Here is a 23116-nt window from a genome sequence, read left to right on the forward strand (position 1 = left end):
GTAACCAACAGCACTTAGTGTATTTCTAAAGGCATTGGGACACATAATATTTATTGGCAGAATTTTAGAAGCAAATGTAAATTCAAATTACCACCAGACCGCTTAGCTAGAAGAATAAATTTTACATCTTCTCTCATCTGTAAAATAGAGATAATGATCTCTTAAGGATCTTGTGGGGACCAAATAAGGCAATGGGTGTGAGCTCTATTTGACAGCTTTTGTCCCCATCTGCCCATGCAGGATCCCAACTCCCAAGAGGTTTTAGATACTTTGGAGGCTGGAGAAAGTAGTTCTCACCTGTGCTTAAGAACAAATTCAGGCAACTTTTAGGTGGGTACCACCCTTGTGTTTTCTCTCCTGCTGTGCCTGCCCAACCCTCCATCTTCTTCCCCTTGATATAACCATGTATATTGGGTATATATGTCCCTCCATCCAGGTCCTGTACCTCTCAGGCACCTAACATTGCTGATATGCTAGAAATCTCAAATAATGAAGCTCAACATGTTTCTTTTGGGCCCCCCTACAATGGGCTGACCGCCCCCCCACAGACTGACCTCTACAGAAGTGGGGAAAATGCCCATCTCTTCAGTTTAGGTTATGCAGGGCCACTTGGGCCATGATATCTTATAGATACTTGAGCAACTTTGGGATTTTAATCAGAGATCCATTCTTCCCCTTAAGACTCAGACACAGTGGGTCTGTTTGGGGGTTGGATCAGAAGACAAGTCTGAGTAACAGACACTATGCTTTAGTCAGAATTGATTCTCTGAGTCTAAAGATTGGTTTTATCTTCTGTCTCTTATTTCCTTAGGGTGAGTGATCTCCCAAAAGACTGGTGGCAGGCCCTCCTCACCAGTTCAAAAGATACCCCTAGACTGTAAATTTTAAAGGGAGTTTCAAGTCAGATTTGGGAGATATATCCATTCTTACCTGGAAACATGGAAGTGCTGTGTAAGACTTACTGTTCATCTATATTTATATCCAAATCTTCATAACTATGTATGTTTCTGTATGTGTATGTGTGGCCGACAGCTGTGCCAGTTGTGTCTTATTTTTCCTCTGTGATGCTCTTTTTGGGACAATCTCCAGACTATTCAGGGTTATGGCAGCCTGATGGATGCTGGTCAGGCTGGATTCTGGCTGAAGCGAGATGAGGGTCCAGAGACTCCCTGTGCCAGTTTTATGGGACGGGATGAATCCAGCCCCCTGGCCCTCTGAGGTGTGGAGCTGGGGCAGGACGTGGAAGGTCTCCCCTCCCAGGCTCACCTCTCTTCAGGGTGGTCTGACTTTGTCGTCTCTGCTCCAGCCTGCAGCAGACACCAGACTCTTCTAGGCTGATGGCTGGACTGTCCTGGCCATACATACCTGGAGGACAATGACTGTCCCATTGCGAGTCAGAGCACTAGACTTCCTTTCCTCCTTTTTTCCTTCACAAAAGGGCTTGATGGGAACTTTTAAAAGGGAAGAATATAAGACTTCAAAATTCACTAACTAAAAATATTGGTTGTGATACTCTTTGTCCCAGCCATGACTACTCTGGATGTAATCAGGTAACTTGGGAATAAAGTAGAAGGGCCTGGTGGTAAGTGGAGATGATTTTAGATAGTCCACAAATATTTTAAGTTGTAATGTCCATGTGTTTATTTGAATATGTGTTAAATGAATACTCTCTAACACAAAAGATGATAGTTTAGATTTAAGGTGGTGTTATAAAGTTTCTTTTTCAAAAAAGTACCCATATTTCCTTTTCAAAAAGTATTCAAATTTAATGAGTCAGTTGGAAGACAAACATGAAGTAGAATATAATATTTATAGCAAAGGTGGTACATAGTGATATGGCAGAAATCATTCTAGTGGGAAACATTGCCCTAGCATAATTGATCTAGTGATAATGTCATGAAACACCTGTCATACAGTCTTGAGATTTTACCCTACTTACAAATTAACAAGTTAACCTGCTACTGTTTAACTCATGCTATGGCAGGAGACATCAGAATCCTGGGTCAGAAATGAAGGACATTATTACTCATGGCAAAAGCAGTAACCACAACTTCATATTGGTTTGTACAGTTCCTCATGATCCTTAAGTCCCATAGGGTGACACAGCCCACTATGGGTGTGTTATATCCAGTGCACTGTATTCTAGGGAAGATACTCTGAGTTTGGAGAATTCACTCATGAGCAGAAGCAAGCCTGCTCTGTGTCCTGGAAAAGACGTTACCTCATCCCTCAAAGTTGCTTGCTGCAGACACAGCCCTCAGAAATGGCCTGTCTATGTAAAGAGTGGTCAGGGCCCTACCTTCTTGGTATACCCAATAAGAATGTGCAGGGATGCTCAGAGCCCAAGGTAGATTGCCTCTCCCAGTAGTAACAGTTTTTTTCCGGGCAATAAACCTTAATGTGCATGGCAAGTCTTTCCTAACATCACAAATTTTGATTTTATAATTAAAATTTAAATAAAGTTGATAATGCATTATACTGTAGAGTGTAAATGGAATTTATAACTCTGTCTAGTTTTTACTTAAATACATAAAATTTGGAAGGGGGAAGGATATAGCTCAAGAGGCAGAGTGCATGTTTAGCATGCACAAAGTTCTAGGTTCAATCCCCAGTGCCTCCTCTAAAAATAAATAAATAAACCTAATCCCCCCCAAACTAAATACATAGGATTTTGAATGAATCCTAATTAACTGAATGAAAAGAACGTCAACTAAGAACATAAAAGTAAATAATCTATGAGGAACTTTGAAGTTACAGTAAGACATAGCTACCATGACACACAAAGTTAAAGAAGTAGAGGAGCAAAACCAGTGGATTTATCAGGATGCTAAGGACAGGAGTAATCTTATGTAAAATTTTTCACTGAGAAACTGCCAGGAGTGTGTGCACGTTTGAAGGTCAGCCCCAGATCCCATACACGTGTAATCACCACTGCCTCTATAAAAGGAAAAGGCAAAAGCTAAGAGAAAGGCTGGTCTGTTCCCTCTATAAGGTAGAGTAAGGGTTGTGGGAAGGGGGCTTTTCACATATAATGGTATCCAAAAGCAATTATTTGATATTATGACACCAGCGTTTTGTAAGAGCCATTGCAAAAAAGCTGCATCATTTTCCGGATAATTTAATTGGGTATGGAGCATCTCTTCATGTGCTTATTGGCCATTTGTACATCTTACTTTGAGAAATGTCTATTCAAATATTTTGCCTAAACAATCCCTTAATATTTTCAGTACAGTGTAGGTAAAAAATCTGTTTAAAAGAATGAGGTAGATCCATATGTACTACATATTCATCAGTAAAAGAAAAATGAAGGACAGTATTACACACACACACACACACACAAATATTAAGATGAAGCCCTTTAGCTCACAAAGGGGAGGGATTGTGTCTTTTAAAGTGACATTTTGATATCTGATGAGGCCTCCTGCCATCTGGTTGTTTAAGAAATAATTATTTTTTTAAAAAATTCTCCTAATACGTAATTTTATTATCCTTGAATTGCAACTGTCAAAAAAGTTTCTTGGACTTATGCAGAGCCCTTCTTCCCTTCCATGAGCTCTGAGTCTTTTTCCAGATGTTATGTCATTAACCTACGATTTAATTGAAAAGGAAGTAAGGCTTAGAGAGATTAAGTGTCTTGGCCAAGGTCACCCAGCTATTAAATGGAATGCCTGCCTAAGGTCAAAGCCCCTTGCTTCTAATCTCTGCTCTGCAACAGTTGGTATATAATAAATAGTAACAACAACAACCAACAACCATTTGTGCTAAATGGACTCCTATCAATTCCTTAAAGCTCCATGCCCTTTCAAGTCCTGATCTTTGTTCCCACAGTTTTCCCTACCTGAAACATTCTCTTAACCACTCCTTACCCACTTAGCCTGGATAACTTCTACTCATTTATCCCAGAATTAATGTTACTTCTTTTTTTAAAAATAGCTTTTTTGAGATATAATTCACCTACCATACAATTTACCCACCTAAACTGTTCAATTCAGTGGTTTTTAGTTTATTCACAGTTATGTGCAACTATCACCACAGTCAATTTTAGAACATTTTCAAGTCAAAAAGAAACACCATACATTAGCTATGACCCCTCCCCCATGCCTTTATCCCTCCAGCCCTAAGTAAATACTAATCTACTTTCTGTCTCTACAGATTTCCTTATCTGTAACATTTCATAAGAATGTGCTCATATAAAATGTGGTCTTTTGTGACTACCTTCTTAGCATATGTTTTCAAGGTTCAACCATTGTGTAGCATGTATTTCTTCATTTCCTTTTATGGCTGAACAATATTGTATGGATATGCTACGTTTTGTTTATCCATTAATCCGTTGATGGATATTTGGGCTGTTTTCATCTTTTGCTTATTATGAATAATGCTACTATGAACATTTGTGTACAGGTTTTGTGAGGACATATGTTCTTATTTCTCTTAGGTAGATATCTAGTTTACAAGTGGCTGTCTAGTTGTTCCAGAACTACATGTGAAAGGACTACTTTTTTCCCCATTGAATGGTCTTGGCATCTTTGTGGAAATCAGCTGACACATGGTTTTATTTCTGAACTCTCAATTCAGTCCTATTGACCTATATGTCTATCATGTGCCAGTATCATACTTTCTTGATTGCCATTGCTTTGAAGCAATTTTGAAATCAGGAAATATGAGTCCTCCTACATTATTCTTTTCAAAGATTGTTTTGGCTATTTAGGGTCCCTTGCAATGCACACAAATTTTATTTACATCCCCACCCTCACATATGAATTTTAGAATCAGCTTATCAATTTCTACAAAGAAATCAGCCAAGATTCTGAAAGGGATTGCACTGAATCTGTAGATCAATTTGGGAAGTATTGCCATTTTAACAACGTTAAAATTTTCAGTTCATACACATGGGATTTTTCTCCCATTTAATTACATCTTCTTTCATTTCTTTCAATAATGGTTTGCAGTTTTCAGAGTATAAGTTTTGTACTTCCCTTATAAAATTTATTTCTAAACATTTTGTTCTTTTTGATACTATTATAAATAGAATTGTTTTTTAATTTTTTTCAGATTGTTCATTGCAAATGTAGAGAAATACAACTGATATTTGTATATTGATCTTGTATCCTGCAACCATGCTGAAGTTGTTTGTTAGTTCTATTAGTTTATCAGTGGATTCCATAAGACTTCCTATATATAAGATCAAATCATCTGTAGAGATAGTTCTACTTATTATTTTCTGATATGGATGCCTTTTATTTCTTTTCCTAGCCTAATTGTCCTGGATAGAGCATCCAGTGTAATGTTGAATAAAAATGGTGAGCGCACACATCTTTGTCTTGTTCCTGTTACTAGGGGCAAAGCATCCAGTGTTTTAACATTAAGTATAATGTCAGCTGAGGGTTTTTTGTAATACCTTTTATTACACTGAGGAGTTCCTGGTTTGGGGATGTTAAAGCAACCTTGCATTCTGGGATGAATCCCACTTGGTCATGATGTATAATTGTTTTTTATATGTTGCTAGATTTGTTTTCTTAGTATTTTATTGGGGATTTTTGCAACCATATTCATAAGAGATACTGGTCTGTTTTTTTTTCTTGTATCTTTGTCTGGTTTTAGTATCAGGACAATACTGGTCTCATAAAATAAGAGGAGAAGTGTTCTGTCCTTTTCTATTTTTTTGGAAGAATTCTTGGAAGATTCTTGAAATGTTTGATAGAATTCAGCAGTAAAGCTATGTGGCCTAGAGTTTTCTTTCTAGGTGGTTATAGGTCTATTCAGATTGTTTACTTCTGAGATGGTATTGATAGTTTATGTTTTTCTAGGAATTTGTCCATTTCATCTGTTATCTAATATAATGGCATGCAATATTTCATGCTATTTCATTTATAATCCTTTTTCATATCTGTAAGGTCAGTAATATTGGCCCCTCTTTCATTTCTGATTCTAGTAACTTGACACACCTCCCTCTCTCTCCCTCTCTCTCCCTCCCTCTTCTTCTCTTTCTCTCCCTCTCTCTCTCTCATATCAACCTAGCTAAAACTTTGTCAATATTGTTGATCTTTTCAAAAAACCAGCTTTGGTTTCACTAATTTTCTCTATTCTTTTTCCATTCTCCATTTCATTAATTTCTGCTCTAATCATTATTATTTCCTTTCTTCTGCTTGCTTTATTCTTAGTTTACTCCTTGTCCCCAGTGTTTTAAGGTAAAAAGTTAGGATATTGATTTGAGATCTTTCTTCTTTTTTAATGTAGGTATTTACAGCTATATATTTTCGTCTAAGAATAAGTTTAGCTTCACCCCCATAGGTTTTGGTATATTGTGTTTCAACATACCAAAGTTCCATGCCATAAGTTCTCATATGCTGTATGTTTTGTTTCATTTTTCATTCTTCTCAAAATATTTTCTGATTTCCATTTTGATTTGTTCTTTGATGCATTGGCTATTTAAGAGTGTTTTGCTTAATTTCCAGATATTAGTGAGTTTCCTAATTTTTTTGTTATTGATATGAAATTTTGTTCCACTGTAGTCAAAGAAGCATCTTATATTATTTCTAATTCTTTAACTTTATTGAGGCTTGTTTTATGGCCTATCACATGGTCTACTTTGAAGAATGCTCCACATGCACTTGAGAAGAATGTGCATTCTACAGCTGTTGGGTGGCATATTCAATGTCTATTAGGTCTAGTTGGTGCATAGTGTTCTCAAATCTTCTGTTTCCTGGTTGATCTTCTGCCCAGCTTGTCTATTTTCCCAAATAGATGTTCTTCTACTTAATATATGCCCTTAAGACCATTTCTAAAGACTTTAAATTTTTGTTTTTATAAATTTCACTAGTTTCACTGGAAAGCAGGTCCACAGAGCTCCTCATGCTGTCATAACAGAAGCTGACCTCCTAGACATTGCTTCTTCCTGGATGACTTCACTGGCAACTGGGTTAAGTCCTCTTACTCAGTGCTCTAATTGCCCCTTCATTACTTACCACACTCTCCTTCTGGTTTCCTCCCATTAAGCCATGAGCTCCACAAGAATATGAAGGCTTTATCTGTCTTACTGTCTTTTATATCTCCAGGGCTTGCCTAGCACATAGTAGATATTCAATAAATTATGGATTGAATAAAAAGTGTACTTCTTATATTTTTATTAAGTGGAAAGTGCTATGTCCTGGGAATCAGAACTCCTAAATATAGTACTGAGATTCAGATGTGGAATGGGCAGGCAGTGCCTATCACAAAAAACAGCTCTAACAACAGATGAGATATAGATTTGGGATTTATTAATAAATGAAACTGAGTAGACACTAAGAGCATGAACTTAGGAACTAGACTATATGGTTTTGAATTCCTGCTCTACCACTTCCTATCTGTTGCACAGTCTTGTTTTCCTCCAATTCTCTTATTTGTAAAATGGGGGATAATATAAGCAACAACCTCATAGGTTTGGGGGAGGATAAAATGTAATAATGAATATACATACACAAAAATGCTTGACATATACAGCATTTATATAGGTGCTATTATATTTTATCACTGTATATTTAAGAAAACTAGGATAATTCTGTACATACTATCTTATAACTTGAATTTTAAAAAATAATAATTAATGATTTTTTTCCTTCTACTTGCAAAAAGGATACATTTTCCTTGGAGACAATTTAGAAGATAGGGTTAATTACCATCTGATGTCCAGTATTAGAAATGCATCTTTAATCTCAAAGATGAGGTCAACTATATGGGAGAGGATGAGGGAGGTACAGGGAGACACCTAAGTGTAAAATATGGCCCAAGATACTATCATGCTGCTAATGCCTGAGTCTCAGATTCCTGGTGGGAAAGGTAGACCCTGACTCTGAAGCTGGGGTAGAGGCATAAAAGAGAAGAGGAGGAAGGGAGGAAGGGAAGAATGTATGTGTGTCTGTGTGCCCTGGTTGGGGGGAAAGAAGGAGAGTTTACTCTTTAGTTAGAGATAGATAAAAATCATCTGCACTAAAAACACATAAAAATTATCAGTTTTACTAGTCTTTAAAAACAATTTCTTGCATATTCTCATATCTACCTAATTTATCACAGAATATTTAGAAAATGTGGAAAATCATACATTGGATTTATGATTTTGGCCTATCTCCCATCATCACAAGAGCCAAAAGCAATTATAAATGAAATGTTACTGTATTTCCTTTGATTTTATGTACAATATGTATAAACCTACAAGGCTAATTAATTAATGAGTAAATACATTAAAAAAAACAGTATTAGCTAAGAAAGTATAGGTAGCTCTATTTATAGTTCTGCCACTGTCTTGTTTGGTAACCTAGCCAAGCCTCTTAATTTTTCTGTCTCAGTTTCCCAATTTGTAAAATAGGCTCTTGGATTAAAATAATTCTAGGGTGTTCCAGTTTTGACAATACATGATCTGTGAGAGCTTAGGACTGCCAGTGAGATCATAAATCATACCCTATAAATCCAAAATTAAGCAAAGGCACAGAACACATGACTGTAAAATCCAATGTTCTATAACCCTGCTAATCCATTCTTTTAGCCTCACCATTTATTTTGTTCTCCTATTTCCAATTCTTTCTGGTGCCTTTGCATATCAGTACCCAATCAGTACACAGACAGATAACTGTGTGTAGACAAATATTCAAATATGCTAAACATTTTTCAGTAAAAATTAATTTCTTAGAAATCCTTAAGATAGGAAAAATATGAGTGGAACAAGGCTGGGGGACTTCCATTTTAGGTCCTATTCTAAAGTTATTTTGTACTTAACAATTGTAACCAAACAAGGGTCACTAACATATTGACTGCCTTATCTAGCTGGAGGGAAAGAAATTGTAAGAGGTACATACCAGTAAGGTGTGTGATGGTTTTAAAATTCGGCTCCAGATTATTTGGCATTCCTTCCATCAAAAGTTGGAGTCTATTGTCCCTCTCCTTGAATCTTGGCATAGGACTAGTAACTGTTTCAACCAATGGAGTATGGCAGAACTTATCTTATGTGACTTCTAAGGTTAGGTCGTAAAAGGCCATATAACTTCCACCTTGTTCACAGGGAACATTTGCTTTTTTTTTTTCTTTCTATTTTATTGAGTTACAGTCAATTTACAATGTCGTGTCAATTTCTGGTGTACATCACAATTCTTCAGTCATACATGAATATATATATATATATATATATATATATATATTCATTTTCATATTCTTTTTCACCATGAGCTACTACAAGATATCGAATATATTTCCTGGTGCTGTACAGTATAAACTTGTTTATCTATTTTATATATACCAGTCAGTATCTACAAATCTCCAACTCTGAGTTTATCCCTTCCCACCCCTCTCCCCACTGGTTACCACAAGTCTGTATTCCATGTCTGTGAGTCTGCTTTTGATATAAGCTCATTCGTCTTTTTTTTTTTTTAAGATTCCACATAGGGAACACTTGCTTTTAAAGCTCTGAGATGGCCATGTTGGACAGGCTACACGTGGGAACTCTGGCTGATGGCCCTACTTGAGTCTGTTCTTCAGCCATTTCAGTCTCAGCTCGTGCAGGACTCAGCTGTTTGAGTCATCTACAGCCTTTCAAGTTACCCCCGGTCATCCAAGCCATGCCAGCTGAAGCCCCAGATATCCTGGAGCAGAGAAAAGTAGTCCCTGCTGTGTACTTTCTGAACCTCTGACTCACAGAATCTGTGAACATAGTATCAGTTATAGTTTACACCAGTGAATTTTGGGATGGTTTGTTACCTATCAACAGGTAAATGGAAGAGTTGATGTGTCATGCTGAAGGTGCTAGCCATAGGCATACAATAGTCATGAAGCCAGTGTGTTATCAAGTCAGCCCAACAGAGTTGGATAAATGTGAAAAAAGGTGAGAAAATGAATGCAGAGACTGAGTCTACTCTTCTATTATTTCAGGGTAAGAGCCATCAAACCAGTTCACCCTCTCTCTGTCCCCTCAGGGCACACGAGTCCCAAACTAAGACTCTTGTGTCCTAACTCAGCCTTAGAAATTTAAAATTTTTTCTGCTCAACAGTTTGTTATCTATCTTCAACTCCTCAGAAAACTCCAAGGACAAGAGAAGTTCTCAATCAACACCTCATAACATTTTAGTGAAGGTAACATTTCTAGGACAATTTTCACCTATCTTTAAAACATCACTTTGTTTTAAAGATCACTTTAAACAACACCAACCTCGTTTTAGCATGACATCTAATCTGGAAAAATACACAAATGTATTTTTTCATCTAACATTTTGTAGTTTCAAACAAAATACTTATTCAAGATGAGTCAAAAAGAGGACTAAAAACTCCACTTCTTAAACTTCGTATTCAATGATTTGTTATGTCACAGCAGTTTCTTTACTTTCAGGGGGTTCTTTCTAGATAATTCCTAATTTTCATAAAAGCTTTTCCACATTGCTCTAAATACAGACCTCCGAATGAAAAGCAACCTATTAGCCTCAGTAGTGGATGCATTCAGCCAACAAGTATTCACTAATCAGCTACTGGGTACAAGGAATTCTATAAGTCACTGGGTTTGCAAAATAGAAGACAACAGATATGTTTTGGGTCCTCACAGATTTTAAAGACGAGTGGATCTAGCTAAGGACAGAACTATGTTCTGCCTACTCTTCAAATCTTGTTAGAAACCATCTAATAATAGTACAAAATTAATGAATCAACCTTCATTGACGATTCCTCGGTCTCTGTGGTAAGTAGTTGATATATGTGATTTACTTCTTCTAACAACCCCTGTTTCACAGAGGAAGCACAGTGACTTTGCTAAGTAATCAACCCAAAGTCACACATCAAGTAAGTAGTAGAAACAGGATTTAACCCCAGACATTTCTGATGCCACAGCTCATGATGCTAATCAGCATCCTTCGAGTCTATATCACTAATAGAGATACCTGTATGAAGAGTTATTAACTGTGAGACAGAATCCAGGAATTACCAGCATTCTTTTAAAAGACAATTATTTTGTAATTTGAGCTTTTGGAGCTATATATCAATATCTCTATGTATCTCTAAAAGCATGTGTATATATACATACATACACATATGTGTATACATTTAATTTTATATATTTCAAACTACATATGCACTAGGCATATACTTTTCTTCTGTTCAATATTTCAGCTAGTTTAGCAGGGTAGGAGATTACATAGGAGTTTGAAGTCAAAACTAGAGGCAATAAGCATTTGCCTAGCCTGCCTTGCCTCAGTACAAATAACTCTTGGTTCCTTTATCACAACCAACACTTACTAAATTTTTTTTTTAATAATAATGCCACTTTCCTAAAGACATCTCTATTTTCTAGCTGAGATAGGATTTTTTTAGTTACTTCAAGTTAAAGAAAGGAAAAGTTACACTAAAGATGAGTTTCAAGTTTAGTTGCTTAACATACCCCCTGTTTATTTCTAATATCTTTTTTCTCCAAAGACTGTGTCATCAAAAACATCACATAAATTTACATAAAATGTCCAAGAGCTGACAACTGGACTTCTTCCTGAAGATTTACTTTACAGATCATTTTCAAAACACCAACTGTATTCAGGAAGATGCCTCTATTTTTAAAAAAAAATTTTTTGAAGTAAGCTAGTATGTTTCAAAAGTGATGTTGATATCGTGTGGAGCCCAGAAAAAATATTTTCTCGGTGGTACAGGTGAACATAAACTATAAGGCTTTTCCATTCCGCAGGATGAAATATTTCCTTCAAAAATGAAACCTGGTAATTTAAAAAATTTTAATGGTATGTTGATTTTTTTAAAACAGGAAATAAAGGGAAATTATCAGGAAAGACATGTACAGCCTACTCCATTCTGTTGCTTCTCTTTCTGTTAAGTCCCTTGCTCTCTCCTCACTCCACCCCTCAATCTAAATTTCCCAGAAGGGTATGAATTCAGGGAAAGTGGTGGACATTGGTGACTGTGCACATGCAGGGTGTGTGTGGTGACGGGGGGGGGGGTCACGGCCAGCGGAGAATAGGAAAAAAAGCAGGAAAAGCCAAAGCCAAGGCCTGGAGCGGGAGTGGGAGGGGTGGAGGGTGTTGCAGACCCTCCCTGGTAACCAGAGAAAGGAAAACTCCAACCACAGGGAGGTGATGCCACTTGTAGGCCCTCAGATTGGAGAGGAGCGAGATGAGTGACAGGGCGGTGTGAGCTGGGGCCCCGCGCACAAACAGGAGGAGGGGTTTGTGCGTGTGCACTAGGCGGGAGGGGGGCGCTCCTGCTGCACCGACCGCAGGAGTTGGGGGCGAGCTCGGCGGTGACGCGAGGCCCTCACGTGACCGGGAGCTGCAGAGCGACGCAGCCTTCGGTGCAGTCGTCACTCCTGTCTGGGTACCAGCTCCCCACTGCCCTGCGCGCGGCGGGCTGGCATCGGGCCCAGGGAAAGCGGAGCAGGTAAGGGCCCTGGGGCCCGTGCGCCGACGCCAGGGAGGCAGCGGCCCGGGAACGCCAGAGGCCGGCTCAGGGGATCAGCGCAGCGAGTCCCGGCCACCTCTCTCCACACCCCAGCATTCTCCGGGGCACAAATACGGCACCCCCTGGGGTGGGGTGCAGGGGCCATACGGTTTCAGGGAGGGCAGCAGAGCAACTAAGAGCGATGGGAAATCATCCCCGAGTTCCTGCAGGGAAATGGTGAACCCGGGAGGGGGGCGGTGGAGGGTGGGGGCGGGGGACGCAGGGCCGGGGCCGGCCCGGGTTGGGGGCGCACGGCCGGGAGGGGGCCGAGCTCCCGGCTGCGGCAGCCCCCTGCCCTACCCCCCGACCCCGGCCCTCTGCAGGTCTGCGGGTCTAAGTGTCGCGGCGGCGCACTCGTGGCGAGCATCGGGAGAAGCAGGAGACAGCAAGGATAGGCCCAGGTCGGTGCGGGGGACAGCGGGGGTGGGGCGGGTGTAAAGCCCAGTCTGAGACCCCTCCTAACGCCCCCAGGCTCCATCCCCGGTCCTCCATTTTGGTGCCTGCTGCTCTCTGGGAAAGAATCCTGGGCAGGGAAAAATGGTGGGCTTTGGGTGTGGGGGAGGGAGGTAAAAGGAGAGAGCTGGGGAAGGGGCTCGAACTGGAAGCTACCTAGAGGGCGCCCGAAGCTCCTGAAGTGGGAAAAAAAATAAATTTTAAAAATCTTTGATATCAGAGCTCTGAATCCTGCTGGTCAGTGCACCAAGCATTCAGTCTGTCTCCTTGCCTTTGTCTTGCTTGTTGTTCAAAGAAAAACAACCAGGAAAAAAAAATCTCATCATGGCCAATATCCACCAGGAAAACGAAGAAATGGAGCAGCCCGTGCAGAATGGAGAGGAAGACCGCCCTTTGGGAGGGGGCGAAGGCCACCAGCCAGCAGGAAATAATAGACGGGGACAAGCTCGCCGACTTGCCCCTAATTTCCGATGGGCCATACCCAATAGGCAGGTCAATGATGGGATGGGTGGAGATGGAGATGATATGGAAATGTTCATGGAGGAGATGAGAGAAATCAGGAGAAAACTTAGGGAGCTGCAGTTGAGGAATTGTCTGCGTATCCTTATGGGGGAGCTGTCTAATCACCATGACCATCATGATGAATTTTGCCTTATGCCTTGACTCCTGCCATTTTCCGTGAGATTGATACTGTGATTCCCCACTATTGTTCTTTTCCCTTGCATTTTCCTGATATGCCTTTACTGATCCGTTTGCTGTGAACCTTATGTAATTTCCATGTGTCAGGTGGGTTCTGTGTTACCAGCTTCTAATTGGAGATTGCCTTGGCACCCAGTCTAAGTTTCTGTCAACAGTAGTTTCACCCATTTGCATGGAAAAATGTTAAGTTAATAAAGCAATTAAAAAGCAATCTATACATTTATTATTGTCTTATTAAAATATACATATATAGTATACGAACCCTCCAAATATCTGAAATCAAATACCCTAGGATGTTAATTGGGTCACCTGTTTCTGTGGTTGGATAATATGTGACTTTTTTTCCCTTTTTTTATTTGGAGTTTCAGAGGCAATGAAAACAATTTTTCAATAAGTCTGTGAATGTACATAATTACTGGTTCAACAACCTTAAAGAAGAGTGAACTTCACATGTTTTCCAGTCTTAACTGGAAGAATAAACCCTCCCTTTAGTAGATACATGCGTTTAAAGAGTCAGTCTTCTCTTCTGTGAAATTGGGAGTAATGCTTGCCTTACAAGGCTGCTGAGTGGAATAATGAGCTGTGGAACTGTTGGGCTGCCTCCTATGCAAATCCCCAGCATTTGACAGGACCCTGGCCCTCATCAGGTACTTGGGAAGTACTAAAGGGAGTTTTCATGTAGGCTCACAAGTCCAGAGGGCAAAATAGGTGGGTTCCACCTTGTCATTCCTCTCATATTTGCAGTACCCCTGCTCCCCTGATTACTGCCTTGTCAGTTGGGCATACTTTCCCTTCTGCTGGGTGCTGTTTCTGTTCCTGTTGCTGATGTGCTGGAGTCCACAAGGTAACAGAAATCCACTGATCCGCTTTGCAATCCCTGGTGAGCTAAATCCTCCCTCCACCTTTGACTTCTATAGAAATATGCGGAATGCCTTTATCCCCGCTTTGGAGTTACATTTACCCAAGTGAGTACCATTCCCATGGTTCTTGCCCCTACAATGGTTCTGAACAGAATAGTGCTTTTTGGTTTTATTTTTATGCCCCTCCTTTTGAAAGAACTCAGATATGAAAGCACTGGGTCCTAGCTCAGGAGACACATCTCGATGTCTTAGCATGGTGTGCCCATAATTGCACTACTGCAAACCTCCAAAACACAAACAGGCTGAAGATTTGTTTTGCCTGTGTTTGTACCCTATGTGGGGGGTTTTCTCTTAAAAGAGTCTGGGCCGGCCTGCCCAACCAGTTTAACACAGCCAAAAGACATGTAAATTACATTAGAGGAACACATTTTAAAGCTGAAACACACTTCTTTCCCATTTCTATCCCTTCTATACCTGAAACGTGAAATTGCTTTGTGAGTTCTTAAAAACTTCATTAAGTATTTGGCATTGTCATGTTTATATGATTGTGTGCCCCCCTCAAGACAGTGATTTTGTTTTAATAATCCTGGAGCTCAGTTTCTAGTTAGTGTCTGACATATTAGATATTAATTATTTTGATTGATATAATTAACTGTAATGGAGTTCAATACTGTTCTTAATTAAGTGGCTCAAGCAAGTAACTTTACCTGGAAAGCATGACTTTTAATTTCCAAAGGACCATAGCAAAAAAAATCTCTAACCTAAAATCTGTAATCTTTTTAAAAAAACTTCGTATGTGCCAGTGTTTACATAAACATAGACCCCTTGCTTGCATCTTAACTACCTAGAGGAAATGTTAACAATGCCGACACTTGGGTGCCTTTCCCAATCCCACCTCCCCTTGTCATCCCTTGAATCACCTGATTAGGAATTACCGTTTTGACAGTCCCTCAGGTGATTCTGATGCATTTGAGTTTTGCCAGCATAGGCGTGGAGAAAAGCTGATGGTGATCACACCATTTTACAAACATTGTGATCTAAATTACCTTACATACTTGATTTTGCAATGAATATACCTTCCTGAAATTTGATATATCTAAAATTGGATTGCATTAAACAATCAATGTATGTCTATCTTTAAACGACTACTGTTTTTTAATCTTCCCAAATATCCTGTTAAATTAATGCATTATTATGAATTTATTATTACTAATAAATTTATAAAAATTATAAAATTATTAAATGCATTAGGCATTCTCATTTCTATGCAAGCCTGTGCCCTTTTACAGCAATGATTTTTGTCTTAATCACCCTGGAGCTCAGTTTCTAGCAGTCTCTGATACGGTAGATATTTAATAACAATAATGCATTTAATTATTATTAAAGATTTTAGCATTGTAATTTATCTAAAATAATATATAACAACAGTTAATATTGAGTCTTTGTGGGTGGTTTATTTCTTTGCACTCATGTTTTTAAAGTTTCTATGAGGAACATTTTTAAATGAAATATTTTTTATAATTATGTAACACAAGATCATTAGACGTACTTGGATTATGCAGAAAATATAATGAAAAATATAAACAAACCATAATCATCCAAAGAAAGCACTCATAAAATTTTTATCATCATCCCATATTTAGTCATGATTAAACGAGGCTCAGAGCCTCTTAAGAGGAATACTGCCTCTTTCAAAGCCCCTGCCAAGGAGACATGTTTAGCTTGTTTATTTTTTCTCTCTCTTATCCACTCCTTAAAGCTAATTGGATCACATTTGACCAACTTTCATTTAAGTCCAGTTTTTCAAAACTGTGAAAATAAGAGTCATCACATTTCAGCAGGTCCACTCCCAGTTGTCAAATGTGGGAACATTAAGTGAATACATTTACTTACTAGAAAAGAACTATTTATGAAGCTTAAAAGTTGTCACATTAAGTAGAAAAAGGGCTGGAAATGGTAATAAAATGGGCTAAATTATATGTCTATTTGTCTTCTTCCATGAGATCACATATTTCATGTAATAAACATGCTGATTTTGTTTAGAAAGATCCCATTTAAAAAATTTCAAGCATATTGCATGTAATGTAGTTGCTATCTCGTGTACAGTCGGAATGCTTTCTAAGTAACATAAATATACATAACCAAATAAGTAAGTCATCCCTATAAATTAAAAAAATCTTAACATTTATTTGTATTTTTTATTTCCCCCCAAACATTGTTTAAAAAGTTACAATTAGCCTGTTTAGAAATTTACTCTTTCTCTTGTAGTTGATGGAAATATTTTCTATTTAGTAAAAATAAACTTTGGTGAATTTTATATGAAGAGAGAAATCTTCAGATCAATGCCAATTAAAAAAATCATTTTCCCATAAATGAAAAGAGCTGGTGTTTCTGATTGTAAAATAGCCATCCCAAAGTGGTTTTGTTGTTGCTGTTGCTTTGGAACAGAAGAGAAAATGTATTAAGAAGAAAAATTTTGAATCTTACTTTCAACACCCTGTTTCCTTTACTGAGATCACATGAGTGTAGACTAATTTTAAGTTTTTACCTGTTTTTCCTAAATTAATAAGTATTACTTAATCACTAATTATATTAAAGTTTGAGTTTTTAAAAGAGGATGCAAACTAAATGGGTCAATTAACTTAAAGACAGTGAAAAACTTGATGGAAACTTGTTAAAAAAGCAAAAACAAACAAGAATAATGAATTTCAGATTATTTTTGAATCATTTAGCTAGTAATATAAACAGTGGTTATTGTCATGACAATGCCTTAGTTCATTTTACTCTGTTCATTGGTAAAATGGAGGTAATTTCCAGGGCTGCTGTGAGAACCAAGATAGGTAAAGAGTGTGTGAGCTGTGTTGAACTACTGTACTCAATGGTGAAAGAGTGAATGGTTTCCCCCTAAGATAGGAGCAAGACAAGAATGTCTGCTCTCTCCTCTCTTGTTAAACGTAGTTCTGGGAGTCCTAGCGATTGCAGGAAGGCAAGAAATTGAATGAAAGGCATACAAATTGGGAAAGAAGAAATAAAGGAAGAAATAAAACTGTTCCTGTATACAGATGACATGATTGCCTAGGTAGAAGATCCAAAAAAACCTACATTTTATCTTCTAAATAACTCCCACATGAACTTGCAAAGAAATGTGTTTCAAAGAATATCTTAAAAAATAAAATAAGAGCATTATTTGCTGATGTGTAGAGTCTCTCTACTCTCTACCATTGTGACATCAGACTACTTATGAAATGCTGGTAGGCTTGGCTCTCCTGACTCTCCACCAGGCTACAGTCTAAAAGGAGTTCATGTTAAGCTAAGGGAAAATTGAAGTGACCAGGAGAAATCATCCCATCTCACCAAGTTGTACACCCAGGACCACAGAAGACTTGTCACTCTCTGCCCACCAGGGAACATCATAGGGGTTGAGAGTGAGAGTCTAGTGGTCATATAGGCTCAAGGGGTTTGAGTCCCAGCCTTGTCACTTTTAATTAGCTGGTGCTGCAGACAAATCCCTTCAGCCTCCACTTCCTCTTTGGTAAAGCAAATATAATAGTGGTAGCTACCTCATAGCCTGGTGCTGAGAATTAGATGACGCAAGTAGAGCACTTAGCACAATCCCTGTCACGTAGTACAGGGTATTTACGGTAAAGGTTACTTACAAAATCTGTACAAAATGAGAAACTTTTCGGTAGATAATGACAAAAATATGCAGAGGCAGAGACAAGGAAGTTTGCTGAGCCTTATATGTCCTGCTCTTATGTCACATGGCGTGGAGACCCGTGGTTCGTTGAGCAAAGCCAGAGCCAGCTATTCAGTACCAAAGGCAATAGTAAAGGACTCCACCATCTTCTCTTTTAGTGTATTCTGTTATTTGTTCTTTTCTTCTGAGAGCTGCTGACGCCAACGGAGTCTGAGACTCTTTCATCTCAGGGAGGCTGCATCACCTGGCATTAAGTTGTCCGACGTTGTTTCCAAATTTGAAAGGCCATGCGGGACACTAATGTGATGAGGAGCAGAAGAGAGAGGATCAGCTGCAACATGAAACAGTGGTAGGGAATTGTGTCTGACCAACCAGCCATTGTGACAGACAGATTTCTCACTCAAAGAAGGCCCTCTTCTCTCTGCCAACAGCACAAGTCCATAATTTTGAAGTGTAGGAAGTGAGCCTTCCCACGACACAAATTCTCTGGGTTGTCCTCTTTCACTCACTCTAAGTTCATGGGGATGTGTGACTTGGGCAAGAGGCTTAAAGGGAGTCTGGCCACTGGGGTGCAATATCTGTTGACCTGGCAACAGGCAGGCTTCATTATTACCTGCCTGTTTTTCTCCTCCCTGAAACATCCTTTATTACCCTAGCATTCAGGGCTGCTCATCAGAGTCTTGGCTTCCAGTTCAGCCTTGTGTAGAGGAGCTATCCCTAGTTTTCTTAGAAACTTTATTCCCTGGCTAATTTATTTAGTGTTTCCCATTTTGTATTGAAAAAATGACTTGTGATTCTTTTCTGCCAATGTATTGGGGGGCGGGGGCAGAAATGCTGCAGCATCACCAAGTGTCCAGTCACTGCTTTGTCACATACGGTCATCTCCTTCTGGGCTTACTCTTGTTTTGGGTAGATTATGCTGGACATGGGGTTCTTTCCCCAGGGCCCTCAAGGAAAGACCTCATCCAGGGGTTCTCTTTTCACCCTCCTCCTCAATTAGTCTCAGGGAGTGGAGGTCATTTCTCAGAAGCACTTTGCCTGACCCTCACTGGAGGCAGCACCCCTCATTTTGCTGGGGGTGGGGGGGCTAAATTAATTCTTTTAAAAGAATCTACTCCATGAACGACCTTGCTCTATGACTAAATCTCTCCACATTTAAAACTGCTGGAACTTAACAGAACATCCCTCACAACAAAGAGCTCCCTGACCCAAAATGTCAACAGTGTTGAGGTTGAAAAACTTGCTCTAGAGCAAGGTAAACATTACTATCCATCCTGTGTGCACAGATTCGAGGGTAGAATCCAACTTTAGAATCCAACAACCCTGGATTAGAATAACCACGCTGCCTCTTACCAGGCATGTGTTCTTGGGAAATGTATTTAACCTCTATGAACCTTAGCAGAATGTGCTTTGGGGGGAATGTGTTATAACAAGGAATACTGGTATTTGCATGGACTTCACACATTTTCTAAATGGACAATGGGTTACTTGCTAATTAAGAGATAAAGCCCACTAGAGCTTTATTCATGTCAAATATGTTATAACTCAGACTTTTTAAAAAGTATAGTAAGTACTATAAAACGCAAACATGGACACAACCAAGGTTATGAAGTAAAACATTACAGAAAGTAGGTGCCCCTATGTAACTCACTGATTGCCTCACCCTCAGAGGGAACCACTATCCAAAATTTGTCATTTACTCACAAATTCATCCATAAATGAAACATGTCATCGCTTTACACATTTTTAGCTCTAACTATATAAGTAATATATTCATGTATCACATATTGACATTTTTTTCTCTGAAAATCGTGATCTTAAGATTTCTCTAATAAGGTGACTTTGGGACTGTTTTGATACCATGAGCATGCTTGCACATATGTGCGAGAATCTACAGGCCAGACCTAAGAGTGCAACAGCTGACAGGACCTCACTTCTCTTTCTCATAGATGTTGCCAAATGTCTCTGCAAAGAGATTGTACCAGTTTGTCCTCTCCCAGCAGTATTTGGAGTTTTCGTGGCTCTACAATTTCAATGTAAATAGGATGCAACATAGATACAAACTCAATAGTCAGGTTTTCTTTTCAAACTCAAGAATTACTTCAAGATATATTCTGAAGCATAAAGCTGAACATTAAGAAATAGGCATGTGAAATGTACCAGTTATAGGGAAATATAATAGAGAAAAATAAGATGTACTCTAACATTCTAACAAGATCATAGTGGTAAATATTAAAAACATCATGAAATCCATTGTTTGCATGAATCTTGGAAAACAGGATCTCTCATCTTGAAGTGGGTTGGGATACCCATTAGTAATGAGATTTCAAAGTTCGACAAGACAGTAAATATTTTAAAATATTAGATGATCATGCTCTTTAACAAAGCCTTCCCACTTGTGGGAATTTATCCTCCTGATGTAACCAAGCAGGATTCTATGGGGTCTTCCCGGGACAGAACCCACCCCCACCATGTCCTCTGCCTGCCTCTTGTTTGTAGAAAAACTTCAGCCTTCTAGGCCTTCCCCGGGTTCCAAAGAATAAATTTATTCAAAGAAGTGAGAAAATGCAGAAACAAAGGAAAATGGTCAAGCAAGACAAAATGATAATAGTTTAGCCATCAAATTCAAGGAACTTTAGTTCCTCCTTAAAGGCTATAGATAATATTCTGAGCCATATCCTTTGAGCTGTTTTGCAGATACTGAAACCCCACCAGGTGGAAGAAGTTAACCGTATGTTGCCCATAAGCACACAGTCCCCAGATTGCGTGGAACCAGACTCCTGATTACCTCACCACCAACCAATCAGAAGAATGTCCATGAGCTGATCATGCACCCTGCAATCCTTTCCCTCACCCTGTCTTTAGAAATCTTTCCCTGAAAGCCTTCGGGGAGTTCAGGCCTTTTGAGCATTAGCTTCCCATACTTCTTGTTTGGCGCCCTGCAATAATGCTGCACTTTCCTTGACCACAACCTGGTGTCAGTAGATTGGTTTTATTGTGCATGGACGAGTGAACCCGAGTTCGGTTCAGTAACACTGATGCAGTCAGGGGAGGCCCATACATCATCACTCATATTTACACTAAAAGAGTATTGTTTATCTGAAATTCAAATTTAACTGGGTTAAATTCAATCTGGCAACCCTACACATGGAGGGTAGAACCAAGGTGCTCCAGACAACAGCACCAGCTGAACTAGCAGATGCCAGCACCAACACTCACTCATGTGAGTGAGGGCTCCTGGATGTCCCAGCCAAGTGGAGCCTCCAGCTGACGGCAGTCCTGGGTGACAGACAGCACGTGGAGCAGAAAAACACCCAGCTGAGCCCAGTCAACCCAGAAAATTCCGAGAGAGAAAAAATGGGTATTGTTTTAAGGTGTTTTGTTTAACAGAAATGGATATACAAAACATGTGGCTTTGTTAACTCTCCCTCTTTTTCTGTGGTCTGTTATCATTGGATATGATAGGGATTCTTTTATTATCCTTCCAGGCTCAATAGGACTTTGTTAAAAATTTGGCTATGGTCCATGTTTAAGTTTATGTGTGTATACAGATTTTCAAACATTTCCTCAGATTCTTCTTGAAGAAATCTCCAAGGGAAATTTTCTTAATATGTGATTTTCACCCTATTCTTGGAATTTAATCTAATTCCAACTTTCCTCCATAAGATGTCTCCATGCCACTCATGCCTGTTAAGTAATAAAAGGCTGTTGCTAAAAACTGTTCAATGAGCCACATGGAAAGCTATATCCTCAGAAGGTTACTTGGTGAGTATTCAAACAGAACAAGGGGAATTTATTCACTTTGAGAAGTATTCCTCAAAGAAGTTGTCCTGAAACCCTTTCTTTTGCTACAGGGACAGCTTTGTAAGGGAACTTCTTTTGTTGGGCACATGTAGACAGGGCTCCTCCACCAGACAGCTAATAGATATGCATTGCAGTCCTTGGCCTTTGTGACTATTCCATTGTAGCACTATTGGGTAGATAAGTCTATCCAATTCTGGGGTTCATTAATAGGAAATGCCTTGCCTACAGATCTAAGCCACTTTTCTCCAATATGACTTTTATAAGGAATAAAGTTGATACATTGTTCTCTGTATTCTTTTTTCGTATTTCTTAATTGGTTTAGAGCTCAGATGTGAAGCAGGGATGTATTAGGGGTCGGGGAGCCCTTTAAAGCCTAAGCATTTTGGAGCAAGACCATAGGGAATAATTGGGAGCCAGCAAGACACAGAAAGGGAAGACTATGGGCCAACTGTAAGACCCATCTCTGCAGGCAGAGCAGGACGTGTGCTCCATAGGGGCAATTTACCACCAAGAATCTTGAAGTGAGCAGTCCTGGGCTGTGTAATTAGTTTCTTCTTCCAGCCTCACTAATCAGGTGAGTCGTTCCTGTGACTGAGAAGTGAGTGTATAGAGAGGCTAGGAGTGTTTTGGTCATGGATGCCCCTTCATATGGAAGAAATTAACAGGAATGGATGATCAGAATTCCCCAGGACAAACCATTGTATGACCCAACTGACTTAAGTTTCTGCCTACTAAATAACTATAATATTCTAGGCCTGCTTCCTTGAAATAATTATCCAAAATTGCTTAAATAATATTTATCTTGTGTGTTCCTAGATCATCCAGTCACTTGATTACAGTCTCTTAGTTTTCTGCACGGGTGTCTAAATACTTAGCATGGGCTGTGATTTTAAATGTTCATTCTCTGAGAGCTAGTTCATGTCCAAGGACCCTAAGATACCTCCTTTGATTTCTTTATACTGATACTTCCCTCCTGCCTCACTTTAAAGAAAACACAATTCCTGAGGACAAGCACATGCCTTATTACAACAACGTGGGCAGAGTTCCACCAACCGCCCGGGTCCCAGTCTAGTGCCTCTGTTTCTCCGGTGGCAGCCTGAAGGGCAAAGATGCTCGGCTTTCAGCGAAATCCAGGGGGTGGATCGCAGTAAGGAGG

The 23116-nt window shown here is 39.3% G+C and overlaps 1 protein-coding gene and 1 long non-coding RNA gene across 3 annotated transcripts; one reads left to right on the forward strand and one right to left on the reverse strand.

The window, feature by feature from the left end:
* The first annotated feature begins 12278 nt into the window (after positions 1 to 12278).
* BEX3 (brain expressed X-linked 3) lies at positions 12279 to 13810 on the forward strand. 2 transcript variants are annotated; one of them, XM_072956889.1, is made up of 3 exons: positions 12279 to 12387; positions 12771 to 12848; positions 13243 to 13810. In XM_072956889.1, exon 3 carries the CDS (start codon positions 13255 to 13257, stop codon positions 13561 to 13563), a length of 309 nt encoding a protein of 102 aa, XP_072812990.1. In that variant the 5' UTR covers positions 12279 to 12387; positions 12771 to 12848; positions 13243 to 13254; the 3' UTR covers positions 13564 to 13810. The 2 variants fall into 2 exon arrangements, with proteins under 2 accessions (XP_072812990.1, XP_072812989.1); XM_072956888.1 differs by having other exon boundaries at positions 12313 to 12387; positions 13196 to 13810.
* A 4371-nt stretch (positions 13811 to 18181) lies between these two features.
* Positions 18182 to 23078, reverse strand: LOC140692064 (uncharacterized). Its single transcript, XR_012067646.1, has 2 exons — positions 22980 to 23078; positions 18182 to 18453 (listed from the first exon to the last, which is right to left on the reverse strand). It is a non-coding gene; the product is annotated as an uncharacterized lncRNA (long non-coding RNA).
* Between the last annotated feature and the right edge of the window lie 38 nt (positions 23079 to 23116).

The sequence above is a fragment of the Vicugna pacos genome, chromosome X (genome assembly GCF_048564905.1).
Source record: "Vicugna pacos chromosome X, VicPac4, whole genome shotgun sequence".
Classification (NCBI taxonomy): Eukaryota; Metazoa; Chordata; class Mammalia; order Artiodactyla; family Camelidae; genus Vicugna; species Vicugna pacos.

What these genes read in the sequence shown, in the direction of transcription:
- BEX3 (XM_072956888.1), top strand. Translation starts at nt 13,225, where the DNA reads ATGGCCAATATCCACCAGGAAAACGAAGAAATGGAGCAGCCCGTGCAG.